Source organism: Alnus glutinosa, chromosome 4, assembly GCF_958979055.1.
Source record: "Alnus glutinosa chromosome 4, dhAlnGlut1.1, whole genome shotgun sequence".
In the NCBI taxonomy this organism is placed as follows: domain Eukaryota; kingdom Viridiplantae; phylum Streptophyta; class Magnoliopsida; order Fagales; family Betulaceae; genus Alnus; species Alnus glutinosa.
The window spans coordinates 7,785,128-7,809,417 of NC_084889.1; the positions used below are offsets into that span (position 1 = coordinate 7,785,128).

At 35.4% G+C, this 24,290-nt stretch overlaps 2 protein-coding genes across 3 annotated transcripts; one reads left to right on the plus strand and one right to left on the minus strand.

The window, feature by feature from the left end:
* Positions 1-7,713: 7,713 nt before the first annotated feature.
* On the plus strand, positions 7,714-15,773 carry LOC133865722 (somatic embryogenesis receptor kinase 2). Of its 2 annotated transcripts, none has more exons than XM_062302168.1 (11): positions 7,714-8,221; positions 9,099-9,231; positions 9,389-9,460; positions 11,190-11,327; positions 12,070-12,141; positions 12,254-12,325; positions 12,413-12,525; positions 13,181-13,312; positions 13,391-13,732; positions 14,129-14,523; positions 15,194-15,773. In XM_062302168.1, the coding sequence occupies exons 1-11, from the start codon at positions 8,134-8,136 to the stop codon at positions 15,506-15,508; spliced, it is 1,872 nt and encodes a 623-aa protein (XP_062158152.1). In that variant the 5' UTR covers positions 7,714-8,133; the 3' UTR covers positions 15,509-15,773. The 2 variants fall into 2 exon arrangements, with proteins under 2 accessions (XP_062158152.1, XP_062158151.1); XM_062302167.1 differs by having other exon boundaries at positions 7,716-8,221; positions 11,190-11,333.
* Positions 15,774-17,114: 1,341 nt separating this feature from the next.
* LOC133865966 (uncharacterized) lies at positions 17,115-22,329 on the minus strand. Its single transcript, XM_062302504.1, has 6 exons — positions 21,988-22,329; positions 21,512-21,644; positions 21,230-21,333; positions 18,685-18,856; positions 18,445-18,585; positions 17,115-18,353 (listed from the first exon to the last, which is right to left on the minus strand). The coding sequence occupies exons 1-6, from the start codon at positions 22,035-22,037 to the stop codon at positions 17,352-17,354; spliced, it is 1,602 nt and encodes a 533-aa protein (XP_062158488.1). The 5' UTR covers positions 22,038-22,329; the 3' UTR covers positions 17,115-17,351.
* Between the last annotated feature and the right edge of the window lie 1,961 nt (positions 22,330-24,290).

Here is a 24,290-nt window from a genome sequence, read left to right on the forward strand (position 1 = left end):
GATTAAAGGTTAAAGAAGATTAATATAGACTTTAATTCGCAAGCATTTGCTGAAGTAAACTCCCTTTCTATCAGGCATTATCCCCCATCCTTGCACCAACCTTTTTAGCATTATCTGTGGGGTTATGAACTGCGGAGGGAGCCCATGCATGCATTTGGACCGAATAAACACCAATAGTGTTTGGGAAATAATTCAACTCCAAAGTCACCTAGGTCCAAAGTTGAATCCAGGGGGGCCAGCCCAAAGGGCCAACCTGGACAGTTCATCTCGGCCATAAACCACCTCGGAGTTCATCAATGCCTTATATATATGTCAAAACTTTCATGGACTATGAAGCCTCGGATTAATGCCCGTCTCGGAGTTGGAGCATCTCGGATATGAACTCCACAGGACGCAAATTGTCCCGGTATCCCAGACCTCAGGGTCAGACCATTTTAGGATGACTCGAACTTTCGGATATCCCGAAATCATCAAAGGAACTCCGAAAGACCCCAAAGATCTGCCTCCACACGTGCAACCAGAATTAATGTACCACAAACCCACGTCGCCATTAATTGTAGACTCTCGAAAATTCGAGATGTGCAGAGTTTTTCAGTTACACCCAAAATCCCTATAAATATAGAGGATTTTCCAGGTATGAGGGGAGATTTTTTCTTGATTATTTTACTATCTCCTATAAATTACCCTGAACATTCTCTCTCAAATTCTGTGCTAACTTAAGCATTGGAACGGGATTGTCGGCATCCCTCGACACAGTTCTTATTTTCAGATCCCAGAAGAAAAAGAACTCAGACAAATCGCAAGGTGACACGTCATCGATCAGAAATCTGTCTTAACAAATAGTTAATATGAGATTCATTCGTTAAACTATTGATTAAGTAATTAAATTTATTTATTCTTATCAACTTAAGCTTTTGTGATAAATGATAATTTAACATTATATCATAGCAAATGTCCTTAATTCGAACCATATCTCCTTCATTTATTTTCCATTTCAATTAAATATTTCACGTGTTAAATCTGACCAATTAAAATGTAGTTTAAATCCACACGTGAAGGGGAATGCTAAATTATTAATTAAGTGATTAAATTTACATCTTCTTATAAGCTTAAACTTTTGGGATAAATGATGATTTAACACTATCAAGCTAAACAATGTTCATGGTAATTTGCACTCCTATAAACTTTGCAAGTCTTCCGGCTATACAAAGAAAGCAAGTTAACAGTGATAGCAGAAACAATAGCAGCAAAATTCCAGTCTTTGAAAAGTTAACTCGTAGAGAGATTGAGCTCAGGATCTAATTTATTTTAACCCTATGGTTTCTTGTATTATTTTTTTCACTCCCTTCATTTTCTTCCATTATTTCTTCAATCCTACACCTCGACTGCTGATTAACATACATGAGATGTGACACAACATGTCCAACCTTAAGTTGGGAGGAGCAGACAACAAGAACCATCCACAGAACAATCTTTTAATTAGTAACACAAATATAGACATCTCGTACTTGTAGCCAACTCATATACTCTGCCAAGTTCATAACGATAAAGAACTTCTAATCTTATATATTATGTCTCTTTCAAAATCTTCTACCCCTCTCTCCAAGCAAGTTCATAAAAGAGAAATTTATTTTTATATTTTGATAATGTTTTATGTTTATATTATTTATTAATATATTGTTTTTTTTTTTAATTTAACAAACATGAACAATTTACCCAAAAGAAAAATGATATTTTGTCACCGAAAGACACAACTATTGACACAACTGCTAACATTTTTTTTTTATCTCTTTTTTTAAAAAAATAAAACAAAATAAAACTAGACCTTAATTTATTTATATGATTTTGAAATTTTTTATTTAATAAAATAAAATAAAAATAAAAAAATTAATAATTATGTCAATAATTATGTCACTGAGTAACAACACATCTAGAATGTCCCGTGAGACAAAATAGCACAACAAAGGTGGGAAACAGACCAAAATAAGTGGACACGTGTAAAGATGTCAACCCACATATGCATGGCCCAATTTCTCCATTCACAAAAAGGCAATTACCTTTTGAAAGGGACCCCCACAAGTGTTTGAAGATTGTGACTATTTGGTTTTTCTACTGAAGATTCCCCTTTGGCTTTTAGGGAAGCACCTTAAACAATGGCATTAAAGTGACCAAAACTAGTGCAAATATTTACCTTTAGGGGCCTCTCCTTGTGGGTCTTTCATCTTTTGCAAATACAAATCACTCCTCAAATAAACAACTCTTTTTCTTCTTTTTTTTTTTTTTCCAACAATATTGTTTAATAACCGTTGTGACAAGTGTAACATGAATTGCTACATCAATTTATAAGAAAATTGTATTAAAATTTATAATACTCATAACACAACATATATATACTATGCAATCTCTATTTATATTCTATTTATTTTTCCATTGTTATTTTCACAACGATTTGATAATAGGCCACTATGAATGTACATGCGGACAAATTTTAATTACTCGCATCCGCTATTCGCAACTATCCGCCATCCGCACATGTGGATATGGATAACGATTTTAATGTATGCAGATGCGGTTATTAACTGCATTCGCATACAATGACTGAATTTGAGAGGCCAGTATAGCTGTATAGGGCATCCCCCCCCCCAAAAAAAAAAAAAAAAATCCTAAGAAGCAAAAATTTTGTAAGGTAAAAAAAGTATATGTAAGGTATTTCTTTTTAGTCTATTAGTCTCTAGCAACAATTTTTGTTTTTTTTGTCCCTAGCCCCTACCCATAATATCTTCTTGCTTCTTTCCCGTCCGCATACCCTTTATATATATATATATATATGGTATATTTTAAGAATAACCTACAAAAATTTGATGATTTTATTTTATTATATATATATATATATATATATATATATATATATATATATATATATATATATATATATATATATATATATATATATATATATATATATATATGGTGGTGATGTGTATGGTATGGTGCAAATTTTTGTGAAAAGTATTGACAGTCTTCCACCAATCTCCAACAACACTAGTAGTACATGTGAATTGGAATGCTAAGTAAAACCCCACTTGTACCTTTTCTTTGGCACTTCAAAGAGTTGAAGGACGCCATCATTCTATTCAAGAAAATGATACCCGAAAAGGACGGGTTGGACTCAAGTTGCTGAATTTTCAACCAAAAAAGAAATCAGTCAATTTTTTGGAAAAGAATGGGATCAAAATTTCAAGTACTAACCCTCTGCATTCTAAATTATGGAAATTTTGACCATTTTCTTTTTATAATTTTGGCTGCAACTATTGGGAATCAAAGGCTATGGACAGAAACCTTTAGTACCAATGCTAGAATAATTAGGAAGAACTTTATTTAAGGATACCGAACTTTCATAATTTTTAAAAGAATGTACTTGAACTTCAGACCGTCTAAATTTAGGTATTAATTTTTTGGAAAGTCTTAATTAGAGGTTATCCTTTATGATTTACTGTTAAATTCTGCCAAAATTCTCAAAATACCCTTGTGTTTATTTTTAAAAAAAATTATAAAAATTTTCAAAGATTTTGGCATGGATATTTTTGTAAATTCCGTTAAATTCTAACCAATACCTATATCCTAGCAATTTTATTTTATTTTTCTATTTTTTCTTTAAAAAAATGAGGGGTATTTTGATAGGATTTAACAGTAAATCCTAACGGAATACCTCTAATTGAGACTCTCCGAAAAATAAATACCTTAAATTGAGGCTCCTCTCCAGTTAAAATGAACTGGAGAGGAACCAGTTAGTTGAGATGGAAGGGCAAATTTGTCTCAACAAAATATGAAATGACAAATGTACCCCTCCACTTAAACTACTCGGTTTTTCTCCAGTTTTTTTGAACTAGAGAGAATCTTTATCTTAAATTAAGACGTTTTAAAACTTAAATACATTTTTTTAAAAAAAATGGTGAAAACCAATTTTGAGTTCTATCAAAATTCTGCTGAACTAACCTTTAAGGAAATATGCTTGATAATTAATTACTGCTTTTGGAAGGCCTAAAAGCTTTGTTTGTGCATGTGAGCATGCGTTTCAAATATTTATGTTATGATGGAAGTCAAACCAGTTGAAACGCAATCATGAAACCTAATTACGTGATTGTAGGGCATGCTTGATTTGATAATTGTAAATCTTCATTCCCCCTTTCCATCTAAATAAAACTTTGAACAGTCAAGTTAGGAAAAAGAAGTCAAAATAGTCATACCGACTTACTTGAATCTTCATCGATACTGATTCGATGATAACTTTTACTTTTTTTACAGTTTAACTCATATATCAGTTTATAGGTTGCATCTTTTATGACTCGACTACAAAGACGCAACTCATTCATTCATATATTCGACGTCGTGAATGAAGTCAAATAGTCATACCGACCAAATTGAATCTTCATTGACACTAACCCGATAGTAACTTTCTCCTTTTATAAGGCTTAACTTATCTATCAGCCTATAAGTTGCCCTCTTTGTGACTCGACCACAAAGTCGCAACTCATTCGTTCATATACTTGACGTAGTGACCGGTTATGATACTAAATAATACAAACCTAAGTAAAATTCATCATTGAAAACCAGTCCTTTTGAATTAATACTGCAATCTCCTATTCATGGTAATGATTTTTTATTTTTTATTTTTTTAAAAAAAATGTAAAGAGTAATTAAGGTTGCAAAGAGGCAGGGGAGGTAGTGGATGAATTTTGTCCAACATTAACCTACGATTCACTCAAAGCAGACGACTCATACCTCTATCATCTTATCAGCCTAAGGGTCTCATCAGATAATTGACACCACTATAAGAGAGACATTCCAATTTTTTTTTTTTTTTTTTTGGGTATAAATAACCTTCCCATTTTTTTTTTTTTACATTTATCAAAAAATTATAATTACCGCTTTGATTTTTTTTCTTACCTTTTAAATATAGGCACCTTATAGACCCTTTTTAGCATAAAGATCGGACGGATTTGAGGACCTTTCCTTTTTCTATGGAATGATGAAATGGATCGAGATTGAGTGCATGCAATACGAGCAATTAATGTGAGAAGACAAGTGAGCTATATACCAGCTCGAACAGCTTAAACACGTGCTCGAACGACACCATACGAATAACTAATTTACATACAATAACCATATTTGTCTTTTGGTAAGGGTTTTGGTGGCATAATATTGTTCTTATTGTTGTGGTTTCTCATATGATTTGGTTGGTGACCTCCCATTAGTGCTCTGAGGAAGATAAAGACAATTATGTATCAAGAAAGGTGGAGGTTTGTTTCAATGGAAGTGACATATGACAAGTTTCTAAACCGATGGGAGGGCTCTACAGATTTATCACAATTGGAGAGAGTCTATTCACTTGACATGATAAGCTGGTCCGGGCATGTATAATCAACAAATAATAATAATAAATAATGTTTTTTAGTAGATTATTTAACAACCTTTATATGATTAGAATAATGTGATAATAAAAAATAACATTTGAATTAGTAAAAACTTGTAAAAGGAAAAATTAAAATTGGTTTTCATTTTCATATCATTTCAATCGTATAATAATTTATTAAATGGCATATCTCCATCTTCATGCTAAGAAAAAAAAAATCTCCACAATCATATTCTAAGAACATAAAAGTCACAATGACTGTTAAAGTAGGGAAACATTCTAAAAAGACATTCTATTTTTCTCAAAAACAAAAAACAAAAACTTTGTTTTAGGGTTTGTTGAAGCATGCTTTTAAAAAAACTCATAATAAGAGTATGTTTTTGTCACGTTCGCTACAGCTCTTCATCAATGGAACCGTTACAAGTGGTTGAACTTTTTTTTTTGTTCCTTTCATATATATATATATATTACTCATCCAACGTTAATTTCTGACAAATTCATACAATAAAATTTCCATGAAATTCACTTATATCTCATCTAAATTTGTTGGGACACAGGCTAAGCAGGCAGGCCCATATCTTTTGGGTAGTTCTAAAGGCCCATAGCTTATTCAAATGGAAGACGGGCCCGCCAATTGATTACCCGCAAGCGGGAACGATTCGCCTCTAATTACATTTAAGGAACCATTATAAGTTGGCCATGATCGAATATCACCCATTCGTTTACGACGATCATTAGGAAGCTTGAATTGATGAAAGCTCACTTGTGATTGAGTTCTATCTACGGCCCTCGATTACGAGTGAAAAGCCCCAACTAGCGATCTGGGATACTCTTTGTTGAACAAGACTCGGTCAACAAAATCGATCGATGCGATGACTGATCTGCTATCTGATAGGCAAGGGGAGTACCGATTGATTTGACAAAACTTGTGCCATAAATGTCTTTAGGCCAAGATATTCTATCTCTTTCTAACACTTGAACATCTTTTGTTCTCAAACATCATTAGATTTAGGCATCGAAGCTATTTCTTGCCGAACCGCTTCGACAAGTTTTTCTGTCTAATTTCCTTTCTTTTGTAGAGATCGAAGTTTGATGATACCCCTCCTAAAGGGCTTAACCAAACACCCAATAAGTGTTCTAACAACATCTAAAACCATTTTTAAAAAACATAAGTTTTGAAAAATAACACTTTTTTTTTTTTTTTTTTTTGTGTCGAATGGTCGAGCATGTGGGACTATTCCGTGATACCATCGAAACGGGAATGCATAGTGAGGTTATAGCATAAAGTAATGGACAAAATTTTTCTCCAAACTGATTGAAAGATTTTTTATTTTATTTTTTAAATTAGTATATTAAATTAGGAAAAAAAATCATATTTAACTTTTAGGTTTTTATCTGATTTGAATTTATTCATCGAGTTTTTAATTTCAAGAATATGGTCTTTAAGTTTTGCTAGATTTTAAATAGGTATCTTTATCACTTTTTTCCTTCAAAATGAATGGCTTGTCATACGTCACGTGTGCATCAATTGACACGTTAGCGTTAATATCAACACCTAATATAAATGTCATACCATTAAGCGCCAGATCATCTATAAGAAGAAAAAAAAAACCCAAATTTAAAAACAAAAACAATCTTCTTTGTCATGTTAATATTATAGGTTTGTAATGTTAGAGGAAAAATCATTAACATTGACCCTAAGATAGATCATGACGTGTCGAATGAGAAACATGTGCCAAATAAAAAATTGGTCACTTTGACGGTAAAGTGATAAATGGACTAATTTAAAACTTGAATAAAACTTAAAAATCTTATTCTTAAAATTGAAAACTCAATGACTAAATTTAAATAAGAATAAAAATTTAAGGGTTAAATATGATTTTTTTTTCTTCATTAAATTAACATATACCCTTATAAAAAGCGACTGACTTTCACCCATTTAAAAAAAAAAATATTGAAAATTCACATATTATTAAAAATGAATGTAAAAATTATAAATTTAAAGTAGAAATTTCCTACCAAATTTAATAAAAAGAGTTTGGAATAAAATGTATTGAGAATTTGAAAAGAAACGGACCGAATCTGAGCGTGGCGAAGGAACCCCACAGGTTTGACCAGCAAAAGAACGGGGCTGGGCTCAGCACCCACAGCCCCGAGTCACGTCACTTTCCACGATATAGCGCGCAACTAGTTTTGACTGCGTTCGGGCAGCGGTCAGCACCGTTCCGGGTAGGGTTTCTCTCTCTCTCTCTTTCTCTCTCTGTGTGTGCACGCTTCACTAAAAAATGAAAAAAAAGAAAGAAAAGGAAAAGAGAAAAGATAGATAACAATCCCCCAGACACACACACTCACTCAACACTCGCTGGGGGAGAGAGAGAGAGAGAGAGAGGGGAAAAGGGAAAGTATAGTTGTTTTTTTTTTTTTTTGAGAAAGGAGGGCAGAAAATGGTAGGGAAATCGTTGATTGTTTTTGGTTAGTGTTTTTATGGTGATGGGTGGGTGGCTTTTTGGGCACTCTGGTGAGCATTCTGGAAGAGATCGGGGTTTGAATTGTGGTTCTTTTCTGGGTGTAACTTCAGTTTTGTTTTGTAATGGTGGAGATTGTTACGTGAGATTTGTGTGCTAGGGTTTTTTTTTTTTGGGGGGGGGGGGGTTCTCTGTGATGTTGGGTTTGGTGGGTGTGGGATATTATTTGGATCTAAGAGGGATTTACTGACAGAGATGGAAGTGAGGGTTGTTGAGGCTGCTCTTTTGCTCTGGTTGATCTTGGTGGTTCATCCATTATGCTTGATTTCGGCTAACATGGAAGGTTTGTTTGGATATTCTTGCTGTGCTCTCTTGCTCTCTTAGTGTATTTCTTTTACTTCGATCGTTGTTTTTGCGATATTTATCGCTTTTTGGGAGTGGGGGTTTTATTTTTTTCCTAATTGTGACAAAAAGGGTTCTGTTTTGGTGCTAGCGTAAGTGGGCGTGTTTAACTTAGTTTATTTAGTTGCGTGATAATTGTTATTGATGATATTTCTTAATTTAGTATGTCATTTTCTTTTATTGATTGCTTTGTGTTACTTGGTTTCTATTCAAAGTAATAAGTTTGAGTAGATGGGTGCTGATCCTTTAGTGCAACAGAGGGTTTTGTGCCGGTTATTACTTGTAGTCTGGTGTTTTTGTTGCAACAGTGACATTGGTACTTGAAAGAATTCTAGAGGCAATTCTTTCTTTTCTGGATGCCCTTATCAGATGATTTGGATATGGTTCATGGTGGGCGCGTAAATTAGCGCATAAGTAGTGAGTGGATGATACTGTGAGAGTAATGGCAGCGTTAGATAATTTTGACTAGGTTTTACCCTTCTCAATAAGGCCGTAAGCCAAGCTACTTGATACAAAAGGATCATTTTTCTACCATTTGTTCCCATTTAATGACCAACCAGGGATCCACTAGTTGAACTGAGAGGCACATTTTCTTTACATTCAATATTAATTAGCTTAAACTCAAGAAACTTATATCTTCTGAAATCTGTAAGTGTCAATGTATTGCTTTGAGCTACATTCAGCTAAATTCTGCTTTGTTTGAGGCATTTGGCGGTGTTTGTGGTAATTGGAGATGAGTTTACTTTCTCAGTATGTCTTTTCAAGTTTATAGCCTTTTATAGTCGGCACCTAATTGTGTTTGCTGCCTCTTGAAACAGGTGATGCTTTGCACAGCCTAAGGACCAACTTACAGGATCCTAACAATGTCCTGCAGAGTTGGGATCCTACCCTGGTTAACCCCTGTACATGGTTTCATGTCACCTGCAACAATGATAATAGTGTCATAAGAGTGTAAGTTGTCTGTCCTTTTGTGTCTTCCAAGTACATGCATATGATGTACTTTTGGATTTTTTTTTTTAAAGTAACTGTTTTTTAAAATAAAAATAAAAATTGTATCATGATTTGCACAGACATCTATTCTGATACTTGCTTTAATGTTCTATCTCAGTGATCTTGGGAATGCAGCTTTGTCTGGTACACTTGTCCCACAGCTTGGCCTACTCAGGAATTTACAGTATTTGTACGTCATGCTTGTTGCTTCAAAATCTTTTAGCACCTTTTTTAGTTTCTAGAATTGGTTCTTTGATGTGGGGAATACATTTTCATTGTTGTTCTTTAAAGTTTTATGGTTTAGAAATTATCTTTATTCTAGTTTTGTTCTCAGGTGGGGGATATGGTAAAGGAAAATAATGTTCATATGCATAAAATTCTAAACTAGTAGAAAGTAATAAAGATACATATGCCTTTTAAACTAGTAGGAAAGAAATTGAACTACTAGTAGCATGTGATCGAGCCAATTCAAACCGAATATTTAAAGTTCAAAATTTGTTTGTTTATTTGCTTTGAGCATGGGGAGGTAAAGTTCAAGTTCAAGTTTCATTTATTTATTGTTCTAACAAGCTCAAATTTGTTCATAAGCTGCTTGATCAACTTGTTCTTTGTATGAAATAAATACTATGACTAAAATTTTACATCTTCGTAAGTCTGTGCTAATGATTAATTACTTGAATTACTGTTAAGATTATATTTTTTGGGGTAAATGGATACTCTAATATTCATTTATGAACTTAAAAAAATTAAATTCCTAAATTTTTGTTGATAAATAATGTATTTTTTTTTACCATGATAAAATAAATTGAAAATAATAAGTTTATATTTTATGGCCTTATCTACAAACTTAGACAATCTAATCCCGAGGCTGTATAAGTATGTTTTATCCAAATTCTCTCTCTCTCTCTCTCTCTCTCTCTCTCTCTCTCTCTCTCTCTCACACACACACACACACAAACACACGTGTGTGTTTATATATATATTTGTATGAAGTGTTATGTCTACGAGCCTGTTTATGGATGTGGAATTACGTTAGATCTTTGCTTGTTTAAGAATGAAGCCTCAAAGGTGCAATTTTGTGGGCTTGAGCTTGGTTTGTTGCTAAATAAACGAACATAAGCAAGCTTTTTTCCAAGCCGAGTGTGAGTTGTTTATGAACAACTTGGTTTATTTGCAGCTCTGTACACCTCTAATTAAGTTGGCATGTCTAGATGCCTTAATGAAACCTATTCATCTTATATAAAGGATTTTGGTTTTGTGAAACTAATCTGTTTTCAAACATCTAGTAGGACCTCGTTTATCTTGGGTGGTTCAGGTTAGATTTTGCAATTTGTATTTTGAAACGCCATTTGCGATGAATGACATTGTGTCTCCATGTAAATAACTGCCTTGTGACTGGGGATGTTGTAGTCTTGATGGTTCTAATTTTGCTTCCTACCCATGCTCATGTGGTGGAGTGGTACTGTTTTCAAAATATGTTTTGATAACTTGAGGATTTTTTTCCCCCTTTGAGTGCCCAATACGTGGAATATTTAATTAAAATGAGGGGTAAATGACGGTGTCAAGATTTGAACTTAGGACCTTTGACTCTGATACCATGTTAAATTACTACTTATTCCAAAAGTGAATTTAGAATAGACAGTGTGCAGTGTTGTACACTGGCACAAATTAGGTTCACATTTGTTTTAATACTTTAATTACTTGTGAATTTTATCCAGGCTGTATCCCATTGAAGGCCAGAGGGACATGCTCTTAGTGCGAATTATAGCTAGAAAGGCTCTTTGTGTAACTTTAAATTTAGATTTTGACTAGCTTTATAAAGATTCAACTAGATGCTAGTCTTTGATTTGTTTTTGTTGAACTTATTTACTATTTTAAACTATTTCTTGCACAAGTCATTTATCCAATTTTTATGACAGGGAGCTTTACAGTAACAACATAAGTGGACCAATTCCCAGTGACCTGGGGAATCTTACAAGCTTGGTGAGCTTGGATCTTTACTTGAACGGTTTTACTGGTCCCATCCCAGACACATTGGGCAAGCTGTCAAAACTGAGGTTTCTGTGAGTATAATTATTTGATTTTCTTTCCATGTTGTTGATGTACTTTTTAAATTGTTTCTCATATTGTATCATTTCTGTACTTCTCGTATCATCTATTCTAGAGTTGGGGGTAGAGATAAGTGAACTCTTTTTGAATGTTACCAGGGTATAAAGCCTGAGGCCTAACAAAGAGTCCAAAGGCCCAGGAACTGCAATGAGCACCTTGAGAAACAAAGATTTAATTAAATGCTTGTCTATTCCGTACAATACATTTAAATAAAAAGAAATAGGAATAGTAATATGCAATAACTTGGAAAGTTTATATAACAGAACATGTGAACTTTATATTCTTCATGCTTAAGATTGAAATTAGGGTTTTGATGCGTCACATCTTGTATGAAATATTCTTGAGATAGTAAAGTGCGAAGAAATTTTGCAAAACTCTAGGAGCTTTTGCATTTTCATTTTGTAGTGAAAGAGAGATGTTTTATATTATTGGTTGATATTCCTAAATTGCCAAAATCTCTGGGCTCTTGGCAACCCAGTGAGAGAATACTATTATTACTTATCAAAAAAAAATTATGTTCCACATTTCACAAATATATATCAGAACGAATAGGGTGTTTAGTTTTCTGGATACACAGTCCTATTGATGTGTAATGATCCCTGTTCAATTTGATTTCAATTTTGAGTAGCATCCCTTGATTACTTTTAGGTCTTCTTATTATATTTTCTTCTAATGTTTGTGCGAGGGTAGTCGGCTTAACAACAACAGCCTGATTGGTCCTATTCCTATGTCATTGACTAATATCACTTCACTGCAAGTGCTGTGAGTGCCAAGATTATTGTATTCAATCTATCTTCGTCATTAGTGTGTGTGTGTGGAGGCATTATCTGATTGAAAGAATTATATGTTTTCATGTTGCATTTCCCAAATGCAGGGATCTATCAAATAACCATCTCTCTGGGGTAGTTCCAGACAATGGCTCCTTTTCGTTATTTACTCCCATCAGGTTTTGTTGCTAATTACGTGAGCTATAGTTGTGTCCATTGACTTTGATTTTTAAGAGTATGCTGATAGCTTGTTTTCCTGATTGCAGTTTTGCTAACAACCTGGCTCTTTGTGGCCCAGTTACTGGGCACCCTTGCCCAGGCTCTCCTCCATTTTCTCCCCCTCCTCCTTTTGTTCCACCACCTCCGATTTCTACACCAGGTGATCTCACTGCTACTCATTAGGATTTCAAAGTTAAGATGATGCTTGGTGCTACTTTTGCTCTAATTATGTCTGTCTGCATCCTGAGGACTGATTTTTTTCTTTTTTGGTGGGCGCATTCTTAGCCAAGATTGATCTCAGTTTCTGAAATCTGATTTTGGCTGTGCTGTTTACATGTGTTTTCCATTGATCTACCATTGTCAATGTCCATTTATGTGGCAGTCTTTAATTGAATTTTCATTTAGTATATAGCCACCAAGAAATTTTGCTTCTTCCTTCTTCCCTTTTTATTGTTTTTCTTTTTAATTTTCTGTGCGGTGCATATCACAACCAGTGGTGATGTTCATTTCGGTCCTCCATCTGCATGTCAATTGCATCTGTCATAGGCGGCTTCTTTCTTGCTTTTCTTCAATGCTTGATTTTTGAGAATTTTGGTACCATTTCTTTTCCAAAATCGAGATGAACTCCACCTCCTAATTTGAATGCATTGGCGAGTAACCCATTATATAGGCTAGAAATTTTGGTGGATTACATCTATTTCATTGATCATGTTTATGTTTTAGGCAGCTGCTATGTACATGGGGGCATACCAGAAGGTCAGAAGGAGATATGATACGCACGAGTGTTCTAATATTTCCTTTCCATCACATTTCAGGTGGGAATAGTGCCACTGGGGCAATTGCCGGAGGAGTTGCTGCAGGTGCTGCTTTACTGTTTGCAGCCCCTGCAATTGCGTTTGCATGGTGGCGTCGAAGGAAACCTCAAGAATTTTTCTTTGATGTACCTGGTTAGTGATTTAACTAAATGTTGGATATGTTTAACTTGTTTGATGAATAGATCATCACCTCTTTACATCTGTTTTCAGCTGAGGAGGATCCAGAAGTCCATCTGGGGCAGCTTAAAAGGTTTTCACTACGAGAATTACAAGTTGCAACAGATAGTTTTAGCAACAAAAACATTCTGGGTAGGGGTGGATTTGGGAAGGTTTACAAAGGACGTCTGGCAGATGGTACACTGGTAGCTGTAAAAAGACTGAAAGAAGAGCGTACACCTGGTGGTGAGCTGCAGTTTCAAACAGAAGTAGAGATGATCAGCATGGCTGTACATCGAAACCTCCTCCGGTTACGCGGTTTCTGTATGACACCAACTGAGCGGCTTCTTGTTTATCCTTACATGGCTAACGGAAGCGTTGCATCATGTTTAAGAGGTATAACTTGTTAGTGTTTTCTACATTTTTATGATATTTTTTACTGCTTCCATACAGACTGTTTCCTTTGTTCCTTTGGTTGGAATTCTTCTGCCTATTATATCAGCTTTCAACTTTTAACCCTTGCTATTTTTTTTATTCTTTATAATTTCATGTGTATATCTTTTTCCAATAAAATGCTAAATAATGAAGTATATGGAAGTTATAAAATTGTCGGCCACTTCACAACTTACCAGAAGAAATGACCGTGGTATTTTTCAAATGGTACTTCCTCCCTTCGTAGCAAGGTAGAGGGTGAGGTCGTGGGTTCTAGTCTCATTGGGTGCGTGTGCAACTTACCAAAGAAAAAAAAAAATCTATTCACAATTTTTTTGTTTTATTTATATATTCCTATAGAACGCCCACCATCTCAACTACCCCTTGATTGGCCCACAAGGAAGCGGATTGCTTTGGGATCTGCAAGGGGTCTTTCTTATTTGCATGATCATTGTGACCCAAAGATTATTCATCGTGATGTAAAAGCTGCAAACATTTTATTGGATGAGGAGTTTGAGGCTGTTGTTGGGGATTTTGGGTTGGCTAAACTTATGGACTACAAGGATACCCATGTGACAACTGCTGTACGGGGCACAATTGGGCATATAGCTCCAGAGTACCTCTCTACTGGGAAGTCATCTGAGAAGACTGATGTTTTTGGGTATGGGATCATGCTTCTGGAGCTAATCACTGGACAGAGGGCTTTTGATCTTGCACGGCTTGCAAATGATGATGATGTCATGCTGCTTGATTGGGTATGTATGTACTGTATTATCTATTAACTGCTGTTTTTTTGGTTCAATCACTTTCCTCTTCGATTTTATTTTATTAGGTGAAACCTACTACTATGCAACACCCTCTCCAAGTTCATCTTGATTTTGCATTTCCTTTTTCTTTGGACCATTGATTTTATTATTTAAGGGTCTTGGGCAGAGGGTGTTATTTTTCTAATGGTCAAGGCACTCTACATATTGGAACCACATACCTTTCAGTTATTCTTTAGCGACAAATGAACTTTATCTCAGTTGGTATCGTATTTCATGGTGTATCGTGTGACCTCTGGAAGGAGAGTGCTCCTTTCTGACTTGTCAGCCTGTTGATGTAGGTTAGGTATATTAGGCATTTCTTTAATTTGCCAGTTCAAGACTGCTTTCTATGTACCAAAAGGAAATAAATCTCAAGTGAAAATGAGGAAAAAGAAAACATAACCGAGCTTATTAGTCTGGTGAGGGAATTGCCAAAAAGTGAAGAAATTTGATGAACTGTACATATATTCCCTTCCCTTAATGTGTGTAACAAGGGAAGACAAACTGAGTGTGATTTCTTGAACCTAGCAAAACCAAACTTGTCCTTGTGGAAACCCAATAGGTAAATTTTTTGAATCTTGATTAGAAGTGCTCAAAGGTCACGAATGATACTTGTCAGGTGAAAGGACTACTGAAAGAGAAGAAATTAGAAATGCTAGTTGATCCTGATCTCCAGAAGAATTACGTTGAAGCGGAGGTTGAGCAGCTAATCCAGGTGGCACTGCTCTGTACACAAGGCTCCCCAATGGACCGGCCGAAGATGTCGGAAGTTGTGAGAATGCTTGAAGGTGATGGCTTGGCAGAGAGATGGGATGAGTGGCAGAAGGTGGAAGTTCTCCGCCAGGAAGTGGAGCTCGCTCCTCATCCCAACTCTGATTGGATTGTTGACTCCACAGAAAATCTACATGCAGTCGAGTTATCTGGTCCAAGGTGACCCTGGCACAGTAAAAGTAAAGAAAGAAAGAAGTGACCACTTTTTTTTCTTCTTCTTCTTTTTTTTTTTTTTTTTTTTTAATATAAAATTTTCTTCCTTTTCTTTTTTCATTTTCTTAGTGACCAAATATTCTGATGATGTCTCCTGTAAGTCCACTCTGCATTGTATTCATTACATTTGTGCATATCAGTCAGCCTTGTCGAGGTGCCGTTTCACGAAGCCTTGATGTTTTTGCCCAAATGAAGCTGTGGCACTTTAATCTTCATGTTCAATTGCTGTTCTAATTTTGATTATGATGTGGGAGGGGAGGGGTCGTGGTGTGTTAAAAAGGCCTTCATAGTGGAACGTCCTCAATGCCCACTGAAGCATTTTAAGCACACAACTGGGGACAAAGCAATTATTCCAGTGAATCATTTCATTAGGGAATCTTTGAAGTTCCAACTGTTTCAAAAAACAAAAACCAAAAATGCTATATATATATATATATATATATATATATATATATATATATATATGCAGTGGAGTTCATTATATATGCAAACTTGAGAATTGTCTGATGGTATCACAGGGCTTAAAAAAAGGGCTAAATATCTTATTGGTGCTTATGATAGGGTTATAATCAAACAATCTTTTCAGTTTCAAAAAGTATTATAGGTAGTACCCGTTGTTAATCGAAATACTCACATGGTACTTCCTGTTCAGGTTTTGTCCATTTTTTTAATGATCATTTATGTCACCTCCTTTATAATCATGACACTTGTCCCAGATGTTACATATTTTGGCCAAGTCAAAATATCATCCAACGTGACTATGTATCACAGGTGATATCTATGCTTTTAAATTTTGAATGCCACGTAGGAAGCAGAAAATAATAAAAAATTACCTGCACTTGACAAGAAGAAGAAAAAAAAAAAAAAGAGCAGAGTTTTTTAAGGAATGAAAAATTGGGAATGGCTCAAGTCACCTCCTATGGCCAGTTAGGAGATGGCTAAACCACTCTCAAGGCTCTTAGTGGTGGTTCGGCCACCCCTAACTTACAAAATAGGGGTGGCCAAACCACCCTAGGAGCCTTGGAGTGGCTCATCCACCCCCGTTTGGTAGTGTTTAGTAGCCGTTAGGTATTTATACCAAGAATGGCTAATTTAAGGGCTACTATACAATGCCAAGTTAGTATAGTTGAATAAAGTAATGCTATTCGAGAATTTTTATCCTCTTTTTATCTCCCAACGGATATGTAACCTCCATTTTCGAAGTTCACTTAACCGCCAAAGCATGCAACTTTGGGTCGGAAGAATGACCTATAAAATTCTTATAACATGAATTATATCCTACTGGACATGAATAACGAGATGTCCATATAATCACATCATTAAATGTTTATCGACAATAACATTTAATGCTGGCAGGGGTGGGTACAGCCCGCTACCGGTAAAGCTAAAGTATTACCCGATCCGTGTAGAGGAAGCGCTTTACACGAATTCAAGATTTACCTGACAAAGGTAGACACATGAAGTACCCCTGCCTTAGAAAGGTTTTTCGTCATTAAATAATAAAAAAAAAAAAAAAAAAAATTGTTTGTCGACAATAACAAAATAATATAAAAATATTGCACACTCAACAAACTATAGCATTTACCATCGAGGGCAGTTTCACAACTGCAAAAGCAGTACGTTCATAAACACGGGAGACCTTTTGACGCAAATTACACGCCTATTATATACCTAATAACTGCGCTCTTTACAAATAAAAAATAAAAATAAAAACCATAACTGAACGTTACATCCACTCTGCAGTATGATCTTGAACAAAGATGAGCAAAGGCCTCATGGGTACATAATTCAAGTTAGACCTCATGGGTGGATCGGGAATTATCTGTGGAGGAATGAGCAGAAGATCCAAGACCTGAATTCTGTGATGTAAACAAGTTCGGATATGAGAAATACGGGTCATCATCCATTGAAGGTAATCTCTGGGGCTGGTGATGAGCAAGCTCATTTTCAAAACCATGATCATTGGTAAGAGAGGAATCAAAATCCACTTTGTGTGTGTCAAAACTTGATGTCTCTGATCTCCGGAAGTCTTCACCATCTTGATGGGACTCAGGGGAGTTTAAAACATCATTGGAATTGCCAAACAAGCTTTGATGATCAAAATGTGGGTTTTCCTTAGAACCTGTCTGGTCAGGAACATCGTTATCAAACCGCTCCTCACAGCTATTCTCAACGAACTGGTCGCTACTTTTCTTGGTGAGCTCATCGATTCTGACCTTTGCAAGGCTAGCGGCTGAGCGAGCTGCGGCTGCTGCACGTTCAGCACTTTCTGCAGCAGCCTGAGCTGCAGCCAAGACATCCTGCAAGTCCACGTTGGCCTCACTTTTTGCTCTTGAGAGAGTGGCTGGTGGGTTACTATGTGTTGCAGAAAATGATGCAGAAGATAAGGATGGAGGAGAGATAAATGGCAGGAATTGTTTATCCTCTCCACCACCAACTGGAACACTAGGTTGTTCATTTTCGTTCTCCACTGATCTTTCTTGCATCACTTCCTCAGGTTCAAAATGCGGCTCCTGTGATGGATTTTCAATAACTCCAGAATGCTTTGGTGATTCATGACCAATATTAGGATGTGGAGCAGCTTGAAAAGATGGGAACACTGCTGGCGCTGAAGCAACACTTGCGCTTGACTGTAATGATGACTTAGGAACTTCGGGAAGATCTAACACATCAAAGCCGGAATCAGACTCTGGCTGTTCTTTGTAGGGTTGTTCAGGGGTAGAATACAATGTCTCATCATGTTTTTCTTGAGGAAGGGGCAATTTAGACCCACTTACAAACTGTGTTGAGCCGTTCTGAAAAGAAAATGAAATGTGAGGGACGAAGAGAGATAACAAAGGATTTGAGAATAGATAAGAGTATGAGGCAGGCAAGTATTTCACATACCAATAAATCTTCATGAGTTTTGCAAAACTCTGATTCAGTGGCAGCTGGATCCCAATCCAACTCATGCTCTTCAGCTATTTCTTTCAGAAGCTTTAGTTTCTTCTCGGGTGAAGGGGCACGAACTGATAGCAGTTCTATTAACTGAAGTATAATTCAGAGGAATATGTCATAAACGGATAAAGGAGTAAATAATAGTTATCCTCACACTTAAGTCAAACCAAAAGATAGAGTGCATGAAACCTGGCGATTAACACCACAATCTGGCATAAGCTCTGATGCAGCTGATACAAATTCCTTTCCATATTTGGATGTAAATAGCATTTGAACATGCAGCAACTCTGGTAGATCCGCACATCTTGGTGCTGCAAAGCAAACACTGGATATTGCTTCCTTCAGATCTAGAGGACATTCCCTGAAAAATGTTGAGGGTTATATATATTCAATTATTGAAGATAGCGTGAGTATTGACTGTGAGTAACCAGAAAGCTCTCGTTTGAATAGGGAAAAAAAAACTAGAAAGCTTCTGATGAGTGTTAGAATTTTTGTTTGAGGTTTACAAGAAATTAATTGCTGAATCTAACAAACCAAGCAGCACGCATATACAATAGCATTCATGAGATTAGCAGGAACAAATGGTGGGAATATTGGGAAGCATAAACAAATTAACAGTCTTAACTAATGTAGAGCTCCAGGAAATTCAAAAGCAAGCTACCAATGACCTTTTATGCAGAGGTAATAAGAAATTGGAATGGTGACTTAACCAATGAAGTAGCTGATATCATGGCATTATGCCAAATGGAGGGAATATTGGGAATCACAGACAAATCAACAGAATGAACTGCAGGAAATTTCCATTAAAACTAAAGATAACTCATTGGACTCATCAAATACTTCTTCAAAAACCATTACACAGTAAAATATGCAAAGCTTCCGACAACCAATGGCATTGGTGACCTCAATGAATTTGATACCCACAAGGTCATAACCACCAAACTACATCAATTCAGGTGGTGAAGCAACATGTTCAGTCCCAACATTATCTGCAGAGCCCACTAGACCACTACTAAGCTGGAATCAGCAATGAATAAGCTCAGCTTCTTGCAAGTCCTAGCACATGACGACCTTAAATCTATCTGGTGAAAACTGATCCAATGTAATATCAACCCCCTCAAGAGGCAGTTCTAACATTTAAGCTGAAATAATGATTAAAAAGATACATGCAGCTCCATGTCACAAGTTTCAAAGGTAAAGTAGCAGCATGGAGGTCTAATAAAGTACAATAATGTAGTACATACTGAACACATTTTCACAAAAAACCACGGGCATGTCATCTACTAACTACTGTTTCCTTTTATACATATGCATGTTTGTACAGAAACTATCTTTTGTGTTCCTCTATTTATTGCCTGTTTCTTCTGTTTTTTGCTTTTTCTTTTCGTCGTCTGTGTGCACATTTATGCGAGGAAGGGGGTTCTAGTGATCAAGTATGCCGATCAACTAATATGGGAATTTTGGTTGATGATATGTATAAAAGTACTTGCTACAATGGAGTCTTTATATGGCACTTTGAATCTTTTCAAACAGATCAAAGTGTTTTTGGTTTGATGTTAAAAAAATTAAACAAACACATATCTTACTGGAGGGGAAATTTGGTGGCTCCTAGAGGGGCAGGATGTGGAGTGCAGTTCCTCTTTGTCTGAAGTGGATCATTTGGCAAAAACAGAATAGTCAGGTATTAACTCTTTGTTTTTATGATCCTAGTATGATGGGATAACAATTCTAGGTAGTATCCAATGCTCTTCATTGCCTTTGATTTTGTTGCTCTTTCTAATGTTAGATTGTAAGAGTGTGATGTGCACTACTGGTGTACCTTTTCAGCTTTTCCAATAAATTTATTACACACCAAGAGAAAGAAAAGAAAAAAAAAAACTTATTTCTCATTGGACACACATTGAATGTAGATTAACTTGTTAATTATTTTTTTCCTAAATCAGAGAGCAATTCTTCGGTATTCAGTGTCATAATAATCCAAAACGACCATCATTCTCCAGTTACTCAACACCTCAATTTCTACATATCTCTTTCAAAATTTTCCTCCAATACATGATCGTAGGCTGTCACTATATAGGTCCGCAAACAAGCACATCCAACATCAGTTACTAACCAAAACCTTAAAACTACTACTTAAATAGAGCCTACATTAAGACAATGCCAGGAATTATCGAACACTTTCTACAAATTTTATACTTTGAAGTTAGCCAACACGCAAATAGATCCAGAACTAAGACCTTGTTTTTGTTTTAATCATAAACATCAAGACTCTTTTTCATTTTTTGGGTCATGAATGCAGCCACTTCAGGCCAAACAGGGAAAAAAAATGCTAAAGGGTAGGATTGTATTCAAAGCCACCCAGAACAGGACTCCATTTAAGTGAGATCAGCACTCGGTAATGACCCTTTTGATTCAAAGTTCAGTGAACTGCCAATGTTGTCGAAGTTTGATACCCCCACTTTTGTCAAACTTCTGAACCACAAGACCGAAGACTTCAACATTTCAATGCATGACTGGTTTCTGACACCTAGGATGTAATCGAATTCAGCTTATAGGTTCACTGCTTTTTTGCTAATTTAACAAAAGCATAATTTGGAACAAGAATCCAACAACATACCAATTTTTTTTTTTTTTTTTTTTGATAGGTAACAACATACCAAAATACTAAGTAATCAAAAAGCAAAAATCATAATACAAGACAAGTGGAGCAATTTGTTTGATTAAAAATTAAAACCTTTGTGATTCAACAATCGGAAGGCGGACTGTAATAAGCTCACAGAACAGCTCAATGATCTCCTGTGCAGCCATCATGTTCTCTTCTCTCACAATATGCTCGACCTGAAAGTGAAATCTCAACAAATCAATTCAATTACCACCCGGCATTGCCACCAAGATCTTCATTTTTCCATTTTTAATTTAAAGGCAAGGGTTCACATACTTTGCATAAATTTTTTTTTTTTAAAAAATACCGTAGCAAAAAGAAAGCTGATATAGAATATCTAAACGCAGTTATTACCCGAATGCGAGCTGTGGCTTCTTGACCCGTCTCAAGAAGCTTGGCAATGTCTCGGCGCATCTGCTTTATCTGAATCTCTCTCCTATTCCTCAGCAACTTTATCCTCGGAATTGTCAGTTTCAGCAGGGTTTTACTGTTGTGTAATTATATATCAAAGATACACAAGGAATTAAATTTCAACCAAACCCAAAAAGCTTAACTGTTATATATATCACAAGGATTTAGATTTATATATTGCAAACCCAAAAAGCTTTTGAAACAATAAACAAATCCCCTTTTTTCTCTTTTTTTAATTTACAGTACGCAGATTGAATTAACAATTCATGATCCCTTCGTTTAGTAGCCGAGAAACTAAGATAGAAAGGAAATTCTAACTATCGCATGCCCAATAGTTGTACAGGACACAAAAAGGACAAGAAGTCAATCTGAAATAAAGCAGAAAAAACTGTGTGTGTGTGAGAGAGAGAGAAAGAGACCATTTGGCAGCTTTGAAGCCCTTGTTGAAGAAGGAGTCGAGCATCGACATGATCCAATCCTTTTCGATCGCAATCAGACCCTGATCCCAAATCGTCCAAAAAAAATTGGATCTTTGATAATCGAGGAAGAGACGGAATCGGATAATTCAAATAGAAGAGGGAGTGGAGGATAGTGGGTACCCAAGACCAAAGAGAGTTTGAGCTTACGGACCAGACGCGGTATCTGTTTCCTTACGAGTGAAGGTAACCACCAAATAAACAAATCGCAGGTGTGAACCGCCCCGCTAGACGCTTGTCATCTCAATTTTTGTGGGACACTTTTGAGCCCTTGAGGATGCTTCTCGCTAACCTACATCTACATGGGGTGTTCCTTTAATGTTACATTTTACCTTCCCTTCCCCCTTCTTCTTTTCTTTTTTATATATATATATTTTTTTTACTTGGACTTGATTATAGTAGTAAGTATTTGTTGGGAGCTACACAAAAAGAGTTTAGACGGTAAAAACTACAAGCGTTTTCTCAAGTCTGACTTGAGCCATAGTTTGAGTCAGCCACGTGATTATTGTAGTACATATTTGTTGGGAGCTACACAAAAAGAGCTTAGATAGTGAAAACTGCAAGCGTTCTCTCAAGTCTGACTTGAGCCATAGTTTGAGTCAACCACGTGATTATTGTAGTACGTATTTGTTGGGAGCTACACAAAAAGAGCTTAGATAGTGAAAACTGCAAGCGTTCTCTCAAATCTGACTTGAGCCATAGTTTGACTCAGCTCCACCATAACATTAATGAAAACTACTGTAATTTACACTAATCAAACATAGAAATTTTCGTTGCGTGATTCAAACCCATATTTTAGTGTTTGCCTAATTACTTTGAAAATTGTCTTAGGCCATTGAACAACCACCCTAATGGAGAATGTTACATTTTACTTACTTGAGTGCCAAAGCTCAACCTGCCATCATTTCTAAAGGATTTTTAATCTGGTTTTTATTCGAGTAACACCCACCACCTATTTTTTTTTTTTTTTTTTTAAAAAAAAAAAATTATTGAAAACACGTGGCACAACGAATGCTAAAGGAAATATAAAAAGTAACTCAAAAGAATTGATGAGGGTCCGAACAAACGGCAGTGCCTGTAATTTAATTTCAATGCCAAACGAAAAATCTTATAAAGGCTTGGCATGCTGTAATCAACTCATACTATAAAGTATTTGGCTGTGACTTTAAAATTATTATTGAATCAAAATTTAATAATAATTATCTTTAATTTAATGATAATTTTAAAAATTACATTATATTTAAAAAGAAACAAGAAAAATTCTATTATTCCATATAACATTACTCATCCGCAACCCGTATAACACTTTACAGTATCTGATAATAAAACCTAAGTGCCTAAAAAAGAAAAAGAAAAAGAAAAAAGACAATAAAATATCATTTACTTGAATATCATAGAGTTGAAACCTGTATGGTATTGGTCGGGGAAGTCTGTCCTTCATGGTTCATAGTCATAGATGTTGACCGACCACAAGAAGTGTGGTGTTTTTTTTTTTAAAAAAAAATTATAAATTAATCCATGACACATCAATAGAATGATAGTCATATGAGCAGATCTCCGACTGTCAAGTCTATAGACTATATTCTTCAAAAAAAAAAAAAAAAAAAAAAAAGTCTATAGACTATAACGTGGTGGAAAGCCTATAAAATATTTTTCATTCCTTCCTCTTCTTTTTTTTTTTTTTTTTTTTTTTTTTTTTTTTTTTAAAATGTTTGGTACCGTAAAAAATCATAGTCAAACCGAAAACATTTTTTGTTGACCAGAAAATCTTATTTAATTTCCATAAAATGATTTTCCTTTTTAAAATCGTATATTATTTTTTAAATTTGAGCTTATCTTTCTCAAATTACAAAGCTCACCTGACCATAGTTAGAAGCTGCGTACCATCGATTGACTACTACTGGAAGTTGTCGGACTACTATTAGGGTTCGTGGACCACAACCAGAGTTTATAGGACCATCGCCAAAAGTTGGGGGCCGTTTTTCACTATCGCTCATTTTTTATACGAGTCAAATGTTAAAAAATATTTTTAAGAGTTCGCTAGATCGGAAATTGCTGGTTGTTCCACCATTGCTACGCCAACAAATATTTTTAGGATTTTTTTTTAAAAAAATAATTTCGTTAAAAATATTTTTCAACTAAAAACATTTTACGCCAAATATAATAGCCTTAAATTTCATCAAATTAGAATCTAGAGGTCTCAATTTCAAAAGGCTTCTTAATTTCATCAAATTAGAAATTGAGCT

Coding starts and splice junctions, on each gene's coding strand:
- LOC133865722 (XM_062302167.1), top strand. CDS start 8,134: ATGGAAGTGAGGGTTGTTGAGGCTGCTCTTTTGCTCTGGTTGATCTTG. Junction 8,222..9,098: donor GATTTCGGCTAACATGGAAG/GTTTGTTTGGAT, acceptor CTCTTGAAACAG/GTGATGCTTTGCACAGCCTA. Junction 13,733..14,128: donor CGTTGCATCATGTTTAAGAG/GTATAACTTGTT, acceptor ATATTCCTATAG/AACGCCCACCATCTCAACTA.
- LOC133865966 (XM_062302504.1), bottom strand. CDS start 22,037: ATGTCGATGCTCGACTCCTTCTTCAACAAGGGCTTCAAAGCTGCCAAA. Junction 21,334..21,511: donor AAGCCACAGCTCGCATTCGG/GTAATAACTGCG, acceptor TTTCACTTTCAG/GTCGAGCATATTGTGAGAGA. Junction 18,857..21,229: donor CCGATTGTTGAATCACAAAG/GTTTTAATTTTT, acceptor AACATTTTTCAG/GGAATGTCCTCTAGATCTGA.